The sequence below is a fragment of the Phyllostomus hastatus genome, unplaced genomic scaffold (assembly GCF_019186645.2).
Source record: "Phyllostomus hastatus isolate PE091 unplaced genomic scaffold, TTU_PhHast_1.1 phas_contig_150, whole genome shotgun sequence".
Taxonomy (NCBI): domain Eukaryota; kingdom Metazoa; phylum Chordata; class Mammalia; order Chiroptera; family Phyllostomidae; genus Phyllostomus; species Phyllostomus hastatus.
The window spans coordinates 23198848-23213479 of record NW_025333611.1 but is presented as its reverse complement, the minus strand read 5'-3'; the positions used below and the strand labels follow the sequence as shown (position 1 = coordinate 23213479).

Sequence of the window (14632 nt, the reverse complement as noted above, 5' to 3'; positions counted from 1 at the left end):
GTAAACTAGAATAGAGAGGGGCTTACTCAACTTCATAAAGACTATAAAAAACTTACAGCTAATGTCATACTTAATGATTAGAAACTCAAAGCCCTCCCACTAAGAACAGGTAAAGGTAAGGATGTCCCCTCTCACCACTACTTCTCAACATCACACTGCATATTCTCGGTAATACAATAAGGCAGGAAAAGAAAAGGTATATGGGTTGGCATAATGATCCACATAGAATACCCCCAAAAGAATAATTTTTTAAAAAACTCCTCCTGAAACTAGTAAGCAATTATAGCAAGGTTGCAGGATAAAAGGTTAATATACAGCCCTGGCTTGTGTGGCTCAGTGGATTGAGCACCAGCCTGCAAACCAAAGGGTTGCTGGTTTGATTCCCAGTTGGGGCACATGCCTGAGTTGCGGGCCAGGTCCCCAGTAGGGGGTGCAGTGGAGGCAAACACACATTGATGTTTCTCTTTCTCCCTCCTGTCCCCTCTCACCAAAAATAAATAAAATCTTTAAATAAATAAATAAATAAATAAATAAATAAATAAATAAAAGGTTAATATACAAAAGTCAATTACGTTCCTATATACCAATAAATAAGTAGAATTTAAAATTAAAAACATAATACCATTTACATTAGCATACCAAAAATTAAATACTTAGGTAAAAAACTAACAAAATATATATAAGACCTAGGTAAGGAAAACTATAAAACTCTGATGAACAAAATCAAAGAGCTAAAAAAATGGAAAAATATCCCATGTTCATGGGGTTAGAAGACTCAATATTTTCAAGATTTCAGTTGTTCCCAACTTGACCTATAGATTTAATGCAATCCCAGCAATTTATTTTTTGGATGTTGCCAAAGAAATTCTAAAGTTTACATGGAGAAGCAAAAGACCCAGAACAGACAACTAAACACTGAAGGGCAAGAAGAAAGCCGCAGGACTGATGCTATTCAACTTGAAGAATTACTATAAAGCTATAGTAATCAAGACGCAGTGCTGCTGAAAGAACCAACAAAGCAATGGAACAGAACAGACGGCCCGTAGGCCCCCATAAATACAGTCAATAGTCTGACAAAGGGGCAAAGGCAATACAATGAGGCAAAGACAGTATCTTTGACTATTGTTGCTAGAACAAATAGACGTACACATGCAAAAAAAATGAATTAAACACAGGCTTTGCACCTGCACAAAAATTAACTCAAAATAGATCATAGACCTAGATATAAAACTCCAAGCCATAAAACATAGGTGAAAACCTAAATGGCCTTAGGTACAGTGATGGCCTCTTCAGATACAACAGCAGAGAAATAACCTATAAAAGAAATAATCGATAAGCTAGACTTTATGAAAATCAAAAACTTCTGCTCTGTAAGACAATATCAAAAGAAATATAAAACAAGCAACAGACCAGAAAAAATATTTATAGAAGATGTATCTGATAAAGGACTGTTATCCAGAGTATATAAAGAACTCTTAAAACTCAATGATAAGAAAACAAACAACCTGATTAAAAAATGAGCCAGAGACCTTAACCTTAACACCTTACCAAAGGTATAGAGAGGGCAAATAAGCCTATGAGGAGATGTCCACGTCATATGTCATCCGGTAAATATAAATCAAAAGAATAATGAGATACCGCCACACACCTTATTAAAACAGTCAAAATTCTAAACACTGATAACACCAAATGCTAGTGAGCATGTGGAGCAACAGGTACTCTCACACGGTGGGAATACAAAATGGTACAGGCATTTGGGAAGACAGTTTGGCAGTTTCATACAAAACTAAACAGATTCTGACCATATGATCCAACAATCACATTCTTTGGTATTTACTCAAAAGAGCTAAAAAGTTATGTCCACACAAAAACCTGCACATGAATGTTTATAGCAGCTTTATTCATAACTGCCAACCAACTTATTAGCAACCAAGATGTTCTTCAGTAGGTAAACTGATAAACTATGGTAATCCAGACAGAGTATTATTCAACACTGAAAAGCAGTAAGATATCAAGCTATGAAAAGACATGGAGAAACATTAAATGTTATTACTAAGTGAAAGAAATCAATCTGAGAAGGCTATATACTGTAAGGTTCCAACTAAATGACATTTTGGAAAAGGTACCACCCTGAAGACAAGCAGACAGTGGTTGTCAATGTTGGAAGGATGGGGAGAGATGAACAGGAAAAGCACAGAAAACTACTAAAGCAGTGAAAATGCTCTGCATGATACAAAAATGATAGATATATGTCATTATACATTTGTCCAAATCCACAGAATGCACAAAACCAAGATATTAACCCCTAAGGGGAACTATGGACTTGGAGTGACTATGATTGCCAATGTAAGTTCATCCTGGTAAAAAGGTGCCACTCTGGAGAGTGATGTCGATAACGGGGAGGCTGTGGGTGTGTTGGAGCAGGGGGCACATGGGAAATCCCTGTACCTTCCTCTCAATTTTGTTGTGAACCTAAAACTGCTCTGAAAAAATTAAGTCTTTAAAAAAAACATTCTGTTCAACATTCTATCCAAAAAATATATATATTCAAAACTCAAACCACAGGAAAATATATATACATCAAGAAATAAGTCAGAAATTACAGTTCAAAGCTACATGTGCAGCTTTTTAGCCTAATCCCATCGTGTAGTTCAGCGGTACCTGACCAAGTAGATGATGAGCAGAAAAAAGAATGTGAAACTCAGATACTCACTTGCTTTTTCTTCAAGTCCCTGAGGGCAGCAAAATCATCAGGAGAGTCGGAAGGAACACTTGTGACTACACCAGTGCCTTGTGAAACAGAGTGAGGGACTGGTTAATACAGCCAGATGTGATTACCACAGTATTTCCATAGAGAAATAAACTCTTTACCTTTATCCTCCTTAATGGTGAGCATTGGGAGAACGTAGATCACCTTGTATGATGTGAGAGGTGCAGAAAGTGATGCACCAAGAATTTCCTGTGGAAGGAAAAGATGAGCATAAATGGTGAACAAACTCAGTTTAACTAATAAAACTGAAAACAATGTTACTATTTTAAGCCCATGAAGCTAGAAATAAAAAATATATGAAGTAAAGCAGAAGTCATTCTTTTATACCAACTAGACCAAAAATCATTGTAAATAATTATTAAGGTCTTAAAGAAATTAGTACACGAACACATTACTTTTGACATGGTACCCCTTAAGGAAAATAACATAGAATCCATAGGAACAGCCACAAAAATGTTCACACAACTCAGCGCCAGCAATCCAATCCTAGAAATGTACCTCAAAGGTTAAGAAAAAAAATCCTGTTTTTCTTTGAGAAGTCTGCCTAATGCTGTGTTAACCTAGGAACAAATAAAACTTTAAATGATAGAAAAATTATTTAATATGAGACTTCAACAAGCTAGAATACTGTATATCCATTTTAAATGATAATTGGAAAGACAAAATTAATTAAAACGATCTATCTGGTTTCTCTTAAAAAATATCATAAGACATAACAATATTGGACTCATACTCCCATATGCGACAGCTTATAGCTGCTTGTTTAGCTAAGGAATGAACTTTTCAGTTCCACACAGTCCCCACCCACCCCACCGTATTAGATAAGCTTCTCATACAGCATTTACAGTAATACGGGCGAAAGCTAACTACTGTACCCGTCTTAAAGGTTGAAAGCTAGTTTTTAATTTATACCATGCATTTTCCTCACCCCAGAATCCATTCAAATTAACATGGAAAGAAGTTGCATTAGAGATAGTTAAAAATCTGTGTCATTAATACTGTTCCCAAAAACTGCTCAGACAGAACTCCAACATCAGGTGCAATACTAACGGGACATAACAGAAAAAAACAGGGAACAATTGGACATCCATTACAGAGATAGGGTCACTGCACTACGGTGCAGTCAAACAGTAGACCACCTCTGCAGGAGGATGGTGAGAACTCACCATGAAATGGACATGAGAGAGCCTTCTGGAAAACTGGAACTGTTCTACATTTCGATTTGAGTGATGCTGACATGAGTGTGAATACACATATGAAAATGCACCAAAATACACACTTAGGATTTACACATTTGACTGCAAGTATGTCTCAATTTTTTAAAATAATGCTTTTTCCTCAATTTTCACTGTTGGAATTTTTTTTCTAAATTTATATACTAAAATAAAAAAGTCTGCTACCAAACTTACCTCTCCCATTAATTCCTTAACAACCGGCACCACACCACTGTCTTTGGTAAAACCCTGGTATGACATATTTCTGGCAGCTCTTTGGGTGCAAATGAATATATCACCATTTGCTGTCTCGAACCCTATGTACTTCATATCAGGGCAAACCCAACAGTTTGTCTGTCCAAACATGGTCTCAGGTCTGAGAGTAGCAGCTACCAAGAAGATATTTTTCCCTTTCAGGCCACTAAGAAGAAAAAAGATGTATTAAAGCAAAAAGTTGTGGATTCTATCACAAGTATCTGATATTCGAACAGCTAAAGCATAATTCTTTGGCAAGCCTACCTTAATTTGGGTGGATATGGCTCAAGCACTTTCAACTTGATTAAAGTATATTCCTGAGGGCCAACACCCTAAACAAAGAAACAAAACAAAAATTTGAGAGGAAAAAAGACTTAGATTACACCTCCTAATCTATGTGAGAAATAGGATTCAAAGTCCTAAGATCAGTTCTTGCATTGTTAGATGAATTCTTTCTTCCAATGAAGGGACTACAAGTGGTGTGCCGGCCACATCCACATGGATGTCTAATGTGTAAGAAGTGCCCTGGGGGACCACCCTTCCACCCCACACCGGAACTCAGAAACACAACCCAGACTCCACTGGGTAGGGATGGTTTGTTGAGTCCTCCCTTGAAAGGGTAGGACAGAAAAAAAAGCTCCCTGGAGTAATCAATTAAAACAGTTTTGTTTTGTTTTTTTGCCAAAATGAGAACAAGAAGACAGCAATGCCACAGAGTAGTTATACAGACACACACTGGACCCAGGGTCAGGTGAGGTGCATTCAAAAGCTAGCTTGGATCCTTAAAGCTTCACCCAAGGGAGTCACAATCTCCTTGAGCCTCACACAAGACTGTCCTGAGGAGCACATAAGACAATGGACACAAAAATGCTCTGAAAAATTATAAAATACTATTGAAATTTAGGATATCACTACCACTGACTAATTAAAACTTAATATAGTCAGTAAACTGGGCCTTCTGAAGTCTCTCAAAGTTTTCAAAATTTTGATCAAGTCTCACTCCTATCAGGTAAGTAACATCATTATTGAGGGCTGATTGTTGCAAGCAGTCACTAGACTGCAAATGCGTTGAAAGGTGGCAACAAACAAGGACATGCTCACTGGGATTCCTAAATGCAGGTGCTGGCATGTTGGTTTACTGTGCAAAGGCTTTAGGCAAATCCCCCTTGCTGCACTCAAGCAGTACCAGGAATAATGTTAGTAATGTGTCCTACAGGAACGTAGGGTGAACTGGCATCACGATGACTAAAAGTACTTTGGGAATAAGCAAGTAGGCATATAATCAATGCAAGAACAAATGGAATCTGTGTGCACTGGTCAGCCCTGAATCTCACTGCCTTTCCCCACGCTCTTTTCAGAGCAGAGCAGTCTCCAGGCAGTGCTTTGCAAACGTTAGCATGCACATGAATCACATCGAAAGCTTATTAAAAGACAGATTCCTGGGCCCCGGAGCTTCTAATTCAGCAGTTTGGGGTGAGGATCAGAACTGCCTGTCTATCAGAAGCTGATGCAGCTGTTCGGGGGCCACTCTTGGAGAAGCAAGGCCCTAGGCAAGATGCAGGAACCCATGATGGCATTCCGCCTCCTTCTTCACTGCCACCAGAGTATCACTACGATACACCTCAGCACTGGAATAAAGTTGTGTTTTAGGTTTCTATTTCTTTTTTTTTTTAAGATTTTATTTATTTATTTTTAGAAAGAGGGGAAAGGAAACATCAGTGTGTGAGAGATATATGGATCTGTTGCCTTTCGCACGCCCCCTACTAGAGACCTGGTCAGCAACCCAGGCATGTGCCCTGACTAGGAATCGACCCAGAGACCTTTCGGTTCACAGGCTGGCACTCAATCCACTGAGCCACACCAGCCAGTGCTGATCTATTTCTTAAAGCTCTACGGTCATATGAAGAATTATTAATGGTAGCTACTCTGTGTCACAAATACCTCTCCAGTTTGTCTATCATGATCCATACAAGGCTGTCCATCTTTTGGAGAATAAATGGTATACCTAAAAAATAAGTGACAAATATTGCTATAATATACAAGTTTTAGCCTAACATATTTGCCAGTGCTGTCGCTAACATCTTACAATATTTCTTTTAACTGAGCAAATGCCTACATCTATTATTTATACTTTTATGGGTAGTTCTATTGCCAATCTAGTTATTTAATAAAAGATTTCTGCCTTTATCAACAACAGATTAAAAATTTAAATTCACTTATGAAATGCAAATAGCTTTTAATTAATCTACATAATCAAGGGAGAATCTTAAACAATTTATAAAACAAAAGAATAAACTAAAACACAAATAAAATTACTTTTCTGTTTGGCTGGGAATACTAAACAGAATCTTTAGTGGTATCATAAAAGCCAATACTCCTATTCTCCCTGGTTCTAGCTGTCATAAACACAAAGCAGCTCAGAGGAATTAAGACACTGGCAAAACAGAAAGGAAAAGAATTCAGGAGAACAAAAAAGAAAAGCAAAACCATAAAAAAATAAAAGAAAGGACAATAGAAAAAAGTAGCCTGTGGGGTACTGAATTACAAGAATTATATAATTTTTGCTTTTTCATACTGAAGGACAACAAACTCACCGTTTCCCAAATTTAATTCTGTTTCTTTCTCTTAATGTTAAAAACTGCCACCTGACAAACGAATCATAGTAAGGGTTAACATCAGTAGTGATGAAGGAACGACGCCAGTCTACCTATAGGGGGAGAGAGAAAAAGGTAATTTTGTGAGAGTTCTGTATGGTCTCTATGAATGAGAATTCCTAGGAATCAATTCTTTACTCTTCTACTCTTCATTTTCCATCTAAAAATTATATCAAATATTAAAAACAAAAATTGAAGTTCTACCTATCATGTATCACAATTACTACACTGATTTTTAATATGTGTATTTTTAAACACACACATATATTAAACATATAGAAATTGTAATAAGCTCAAAAGGAACACTTAAATAATACCTTTAAGTATTCCTAAATGTTCTTCATATTCTTTGAATAGAATTCCTTTCTACTAAATGCTAATGTATTGATATTCATTCTAATACAACAAACATTAAAGTATTTTACTATTCAGATAGAGGCCCATTAGCTTCTAACCTGATAGTAAAAGTACCAATTCATTAGAGCACTTCAGGTAATACCTGGCCCAAATCTCATAAATGTAAATGTGTTCTTTGTATTTTCTGAAACTACGTGATGACAGGCATACCTTCAAACCCATTCTCTTCAGATCCTGAATGGCCAGTGGTGGGAAATAATCCAGCCAATGTTCTGCTTCAGAAAATTTGACTATCTCTTCATCAGCCAGACCAAGCGATTTCATAATGCTCCACTGGTATTTAGAAGACCCAGCTTTAGCAGCAGCTTTACTCTGAAAATAACCAGCAAAAACACACTCCATCAAAGAACAACCAACACCTTAACAAATTCTAGGACCACAATAACTGGAAGTGAATAATCCCATTTGGTAATTTTTTTAATTCCCAAACACTGTTGATATGTCAGAACACTGCAGGATTTAGATAGACCATCTGCTTGCCGAACTATACAGTTTGATGACCACTAGGACTCATATACCAAGGAAATCTACCAAGTGGGTAGAACCATGAAGACCTATCATCACAAAGACAAGATCTGAACGCCAAACCTCTATTTCCCTCTCCCAATAGCACACGCATCTTTTTCCGTTTTGATGGCTTAGACTATACCAACAAGAGTTTGTTCGTTTTCCAACCTTTACCAATATCAAAAAGGCAACCAATGCCAGGGGGTGGAAGTAGGCAAAGGGTTTAAGCTACAAAAGGGCAGGACAGGGAGTTTTGGAGGTGATGGCACTACTCCACATGATATGGCAGTGGTAGAAACATGACCCATGCACTTGTCAAATCAATACAACTATACACCACAAAGACTGAATTCTTTTTAAATGTCCATCTTTTAAATTATTTTACTTTATGATCTGCTTCATTTCAATTTCTGACTAATATTCAGTCTCCACATAACTTCTCTTTTATATCCCTAGTTACAGGACTTCTGTTCAGCTAGGCTTCAGGTTGTTCTCAAGGGTGGCTGATCTATAATTTAGTTGTAATTCTGACGTAGTCATGGGAGCAGGCGAGCACAGCATTCACCTACTCCGCCATCTTGACCAGAAGTCCAAGAGTTAATATTTTTTAAAACTCAACCAGGATGTTGGAGGAAGCCAGGCTGGGATGCAAAGTATAAGAAAGGTATCTAAGTATATTGTATTATAAATATATAACATAACCACTCTGAAGGGAATGAGGAGGGAGCTATGGAAGTAACTTTGAAAAACAGTGGGTTAACTAAAAGACAAGAAGAACTCTATACTAACGTTGTCCTTAATTTAGTAAAATTATTTCTCCCAGGGTTATAGGTTAGCAATTCTAAAACTACTAGTATACTAGGACTGAACCAATTATATATACACATATACTGTGAATAGTGACAGTTGGGTTTCTCACTGTTGGGAGAAAAAAGTCACCAAGAAGAAAAGGAAGAACAGAATGTTAAAATGAGTCCCAGTACTATAGTGGAGCAAGGTATCATGAAATTTTTTAAAATATATATACTGTGCTAGTACTTGGAATGAACATATAAATCAGACAAACATAAATATAAAACTTTAACCAAAATAAGCATCATCAATCACCAAACCTTTTTTCCTTTAGCTTTATCCTTAATTATTATATCTTCTGTTTTAGCACTGACTTCTTCCTCTTCCTCTTCTTCATCTGGAAAATCAGGAGGGCAACCATATAGCTCTATTTCTCTTTTCAACTTATCAGCGCATGCCTAAACAAACACAATGTTAGAAACAGTGAAGTTCAAAATTCAAGGTAGAAATAATCTGGGTTTTTTGTTGCTCGTATGGCCAACTAAAACTGACTGAAATTTCCGCAATATATCCAATATAAATGGATCATTACAGAAAACCCAAATGATACAAATCACGTACCCCTAAATTCACTAATTTATAGCATTTTACATTCACTCAGCAAGCACTTATTTAACACTCGGAATACTCAATGTAGTATACTATATGTTAGGCATTGGAAGTACAAGTGTATATAATATATTGTATAACGTGTTATTATTTTGAATAACAATATTAATAATAGCATTTCTCAATTTAATAGTTGTTATATAATATATGCTCTATTAGTTATCACCACGAAAGGGTATGAAGTCAGAAAATGGACCCAGAGACAGAGATGAGATGATCCATCCCAGCTTATAAAGCTAGCAACCTGCAAAACACACACAGGAGCCTGGACTTCCCACCCCCGCTCTCAGTTATACCACGACGAGTCCACCATCAAAAACAAAGATGAGGCCAAGGAGGTAGTGTTCAAGGTATGCAAAAAACACAAATATAAAATTGTCAATTTTAAAAAGTGGACTCTCTTATGCAGAAGAATTTCAGTTGATAAATGAGGAAAGAATGACACCATTGTACCACCACCAATTCAATAATTCAAGCAAACAAGGAACATCAAAGGATGCCAAAACCACTGGATTATTGGGTAACCAGATAGTCACAGGCTCTCAAAGTATTACTCTCTGCCTCTCCTACAGATTACCTTTTAATTAAAAAAAGGGAAAAGCCACCTTCAGAATGAAAAAGTCTGACAGACATTAACTTAATACCACTAAAATGGTTCAGACTGCCATTGCATGCCTTTTGATGTGATACAGCGGGAAGTTTACACCTCACCTATGTAATCTTTTCAAAATAACCCAAGTCTAATCACGAAGAAATCAAAAAACTCAAAATATGGGATGTTCTATCAAATTCTTCAAAGATATCAATGTTGTGACAAACTAAAGAGAAATGATAACAAAATACAATGTGTGATCCATAAAATAAAAAGTAAACAACAACCAGAAAGGACATTTTAAGACAACTACCCACACCTGACTAGAGATTAGATCAAGAAGATGACATTGCATCAATGTTAAACTTCTCCAAGGGGATAATGGCACTGTGGTAATGCTGAATGCCCTTATTCTCAAAAGACCATGGTGAAGTATTCAGGGGAGACACGTCATGGTGCTACAACTTACTTCCAAAGAATTCATAGAAAAGGCAAGAAAAAAGCATGTATGTATCTATGTGTTTGAGAGACAGAACTAAGTTTTGGCAAGTATCGATACTTAGTAATTCTAAGTGAACAGTGAATTGGTGTTCACTGTACTATCCTTTCACTTTTTCTATAAGTCTGACATTTTTCACAATAGAAGGTTGAAGAATAAAAAGAAATGAGTTAAATTTCCTAAACCTATAACATTTAGGGAATCCCTTTAACTCTAGTTTTCTGGTCTATTCTTTATCAAGAATTATTTCTAATATAAATTAATGATAAATGAAGACATTTGCAAAAATGATCAAAATATGATGGGTGTTTATTACTTTATGCCAACATCCTATATGTATGAATGCTCAAAACACTGCACATTTTCCTTGGTAGTAGTTATTGTCTAATTCTGACACAGAAGTATGCATATATGACAACCAAAAGATATCAAATCACTTAAACCATTATTAATGTGTGCCCTTTATATAAACACTTCTTGAAATGTTTTTAAATATAATTTTCCCTATAATAAATTCATTTCAAAGACACTTTAATATAGAAGCATTTGAAAGTCCTATTTCAAGCTCTCAAACTGTGTATTTCTATTTGCTCTAAGCCAAAAAGAGTTGAAACCAATCCCTAAAGCAATCTTACCTTAATAGGCATTCCAGTACAGTGTAAACCAAAGGGAAACAGACAAATCTTTCCTTTCAATCTCTGGTACCCTACTGCAAACTAGAAAAAGAAAATTAAATTTAAATTACAAATGTCTATGCTAGGCGAATAGAAAATGCTAACTTTTCACAAAGAGCATCAGCTCAGTTTTCCTCTTCACATCCTCCTTTAAAACACCGGCAATATTTTACGGTCATTCCAAAATTCTAACCCACTATCCCTTTTTTGTGTCTTTTCACCAACTTAGAAGTTACTTGTGAACATACATACCTAGATCCCTGGACACATACATACATAATACATGAAAATTAAATTACTTAAGTATAAAAGTTATGCTTAAAATTAAGGAAATCTAAGTTCTCTTAACAGGAAATGAATTCTATACATATTATTTTCTTCAAATTAGTATTTATTAAAGACCCGCCATCCCATTATATTAGATGGAGGAAGCTTTACCTCACACTTGGACAAAGAAAACGTGTGTCCCAAATGAAGCCGCCCATTCATGTATGGGTACGGGAAGGTGACGAAGCACTTGCCCTTGCTGCCGAACAGTCATATAAAAAAGAAAGCACAGACAGGAAAACGTTAAATGCCTTTTACAATGAAGGACTATGGTAAAGGGAATTACTGCTATAAATAATTTGTTTAAACTGTAGTTATTTAAATAACATTTAAAATTAAATTCATAAACCCCCAAATTAAAAGCTCCCTAAAATTAAAACTTACTATTGAAAAACTAGGACATTTATAGGTGGCTATTAAGAAATAAATATAGTTGGAGGTTTAACTTAAGCTAAAATGTTTGAGTAAAGGTAATATACTAAAAATTAAATTTTTAAGACTGTTAGGAATGTTTTACTGATTAAATGAGATTTGTTTTTATTAGATATATAAAGCAATTCAAACTCCCTCAGATAAAACATTCTCAATATTGCATGATATAGTGTAAATTCATCTAAAAAGCACCTTTTAAAGCTGTTTTATTATATTATGTTCTTTTTTCTAATCAAGTGTACCTAACATACATATGTAAGTTATGAAGCACAATAAAATGAACACCTTTAAACTCACCATCCAACTTTTGAACCCAGTGAAGCTACCTATGTGTTCTTGCCCACTCTGCCACTAGAAATAGCCATCATCTTATTTTTTAACATTTTATTTATTTATTTTTTTATTTTTAGAGAGAAGGGAAAGGAGGGAGAAAAAGAGGGAGAAAAACATCAGTGTGTGGTTGCCTCTTTCATGCCCCCCACTGGGGACCTGGCCTACAACACAGGCATGTGCCCTGACTGGGAATCAAACTGGCGACCTTTCAGTTTGCAGGAAGGCACTCAACCCACTGAGCCACACCAGCCAGGGCAGAGAACCATTATCCTGAAGTTCACTTTTTCATTCCTTTGTTTTTGAATAGTTTGTACCTATGTCCATGCCCTTAAAAGTGTATCATTTAAACTTCTGGCCAAGATGGAGGCATAGGTAGACACACTGTGCCTCCTTGCACAACCAAAATAAGGACAACAATTTAGAAACAAAAAACAACCAGTACTGACAGAAAATTGAACTGTATGGAGATCCAACAACCAAGGAGTTAAAGTAGACATATTCATCCAAACCAGTAGAAGGAGCGGAGTTGGGCGGCTGGGCAGAGAGGAGTCAGGGCAAAGTGGTGGCAGGCGGACCCCGGCACGTGAGGCAGCAGCTGGCGGACCCAGCAAGGCAGCGGACAGTGGAGGGACACGGTGCACAAGGCTGCTGGTGGACCAGGTGGTCCCACATTCACGCACAAATAAACCAGGCAAAACTGGGGAACGAGACAGACCACGCAACCCAGGGTCCCAGCGCCAGGACAAAAAGCCTCAAACCACCGATTGAAAACACCTGTGGAGGCTGAGATGCCGGGAGAAACTCCCAGCCTCACAAGAGTTCACTGGAGAGACCCACAGGGTCCGAGAACGTACACAAGCCCACCCACCCGGGAATCGGCACCAGAAGAGCCCAGGTTGCTTGGGGGAAGCAGGGGAAGTGACTGAAATCCAGCAGAGAGCAGACCAAGAGCCAATGTTCCCTCTCGGACCCCGCCCCCATATAAACGTCACAACACAGCGACCTGGGTTACCCCGCCCAGGTGAATACGTAAGGTTCCACCCCTCACTACATTACAAGAGCATTGAGACAAAAAAAAAAAGGCCCAAATGAAAGAATAGATCAAAGCTCCAGAAAAAACAGTACAATGAAAAGAGAGCCAACCTATCAGATGCACAGTTCAAAACACTGGTAATCAGGATGCTTACAGAATTGATTGAATTTGGTCGCAAGTTAGATGAAAAAATAAAGGTTATGCTAAGTGAAATAAAGAAAAATGTATAGGGAACCAATAGTGATGGGAAGGAAACTGGGACTCAAATCAATGGAGTGGACCAGAAGGAAGAAAGAAACATCCAATCAGAAAAGAATGCAAAAACAAGAATTCAAAAAATGAGGAGAGGCTTAGGAATCTCCAGGACATCTTTAAACATTCCAACATCGGAATTACAGGGGTACCAGAATGGGAAGAGGAAGAGCAACAAGTGGAAAAGTTATTTGAACAAATAATAAAGGAGAACTTCCCCAATCTGACAAAGGAAATAGACTTCCAGGAAGTCCAGGAAGCTCAGAGAGTCCCAAAGAAGTTGGACCCAAGGAGGACCATACCAAGGCACATCAGAATTACATTAGCCAAGATGAAAGGTAAAGAGAGAATCTTAAAAGTAGCAAGAGATAAGGAGACAGTTACCTACAAAGAAGTGCCCATAAGACTGTCAGCTGATTTCTCAAAAGAGACCTTACAAGGCAAGAAGGGGCTGGAAAGAAGTATTCCAAGTCATGGAAGGCAAGGACCTACATCCAAGATTGCTCTACCTAGCAAAGCTTTCATTTAGAATGGAAGGGGAGATAAAGTGTTTCCCAGATAAGGTCAAGTTAAAGGAGCTCATCATCACCAAGCCCTTATTATGTGAATTGTTAAGGGTCTTACCTAAGAAAAAGAAGACAAAAAGCACATACAGTAAAGTCAAACTCACAGTTATTAACAACCACACCTAAAACTAAAACAAAAGCAAACTAAGCAAACAACTAGAACAGGAACAGAACCACAGAAATGGAGATCACATGGAGGGTTAGCAACAGGGGAGTGGGAGGAGGAGAGAGGGGGAAAAGGTACAGAGAATAAATAGCATAGATGGTAGGTAGAAAATAGACAGGGGGAGGGTAAGAATAGTATGGGAAATGTAGAAGCTAAAGAAGTTATATGTATGACACATGGACATGAACTAAAGGGGGGTAATGTGGGTGGAGGGGTGCAGGGTGGAGGGGAGTGAAGGGGGAAATGAGACAGCTGTAATAACATAATCAATAAAATATATTTAAAAAATCTGATTGTGGTTAGAAGTCTCAATAAACATAAATCATTCAAATAAATATTTAAAAAGTGTACCATTTAGTTTCACTCACTTATGAGCCTTATTAAAAATGGTGTATTTCATATAGACTTCTGTAATTTGCTTTTCCCCCTCAGTGTAGTGTCTCTAAGTTCCTTCAGCATGGCTGCACATAGCTGCAGTTC

At 37.2% G+C, this 14632-nt stretch overlaps 1 protein-coding gene across 1 annotated transcript in view; it reads right to left on the bottom strand.

The window, feature by feature from the left end:
* Nucleotides 1–14632, bottom strand: part of LARS1 (leucyl-tRNA synthetase 1) — a 52819-nt gene that overhangs the window by 28918 nt on the left and 9269 nt on the right. Inside the window, exons 3-12 of the mRNA XM_045825316.1 lie at nt 11482–11569; nt 11005–11085; nt 8930–9067; nt 7461–7622; nt 6834–6946; nt 6181–6244; nt 4504–4571; nt 4180–4405; nt 2872–2959; nt 2714–2790 (exon numbers count right to left, since the gene is read on the bottom strand). Coding sequence (XP_045681272.1) covers nt 2714–2790; nt 2872–2959; nt 4180–4405; nt 4504–4571; nt 6181–6244; nt 6834–6946; nt 7461–7622; nt 8930–9067; nt 11005–11085; nt 11482–11569 — 1105 coding nt within the window. The remainder of the gene's footprint in view (nt 1–2713; nt 2791–2871; nt 2960–4179; nt 4406–4503; nt 4572–6180; nt 6245–6833; nt 6947–7460; nt 7623–8929; nt 9068–11004; nt 11086–11481; nt 11570–14632) is intronic.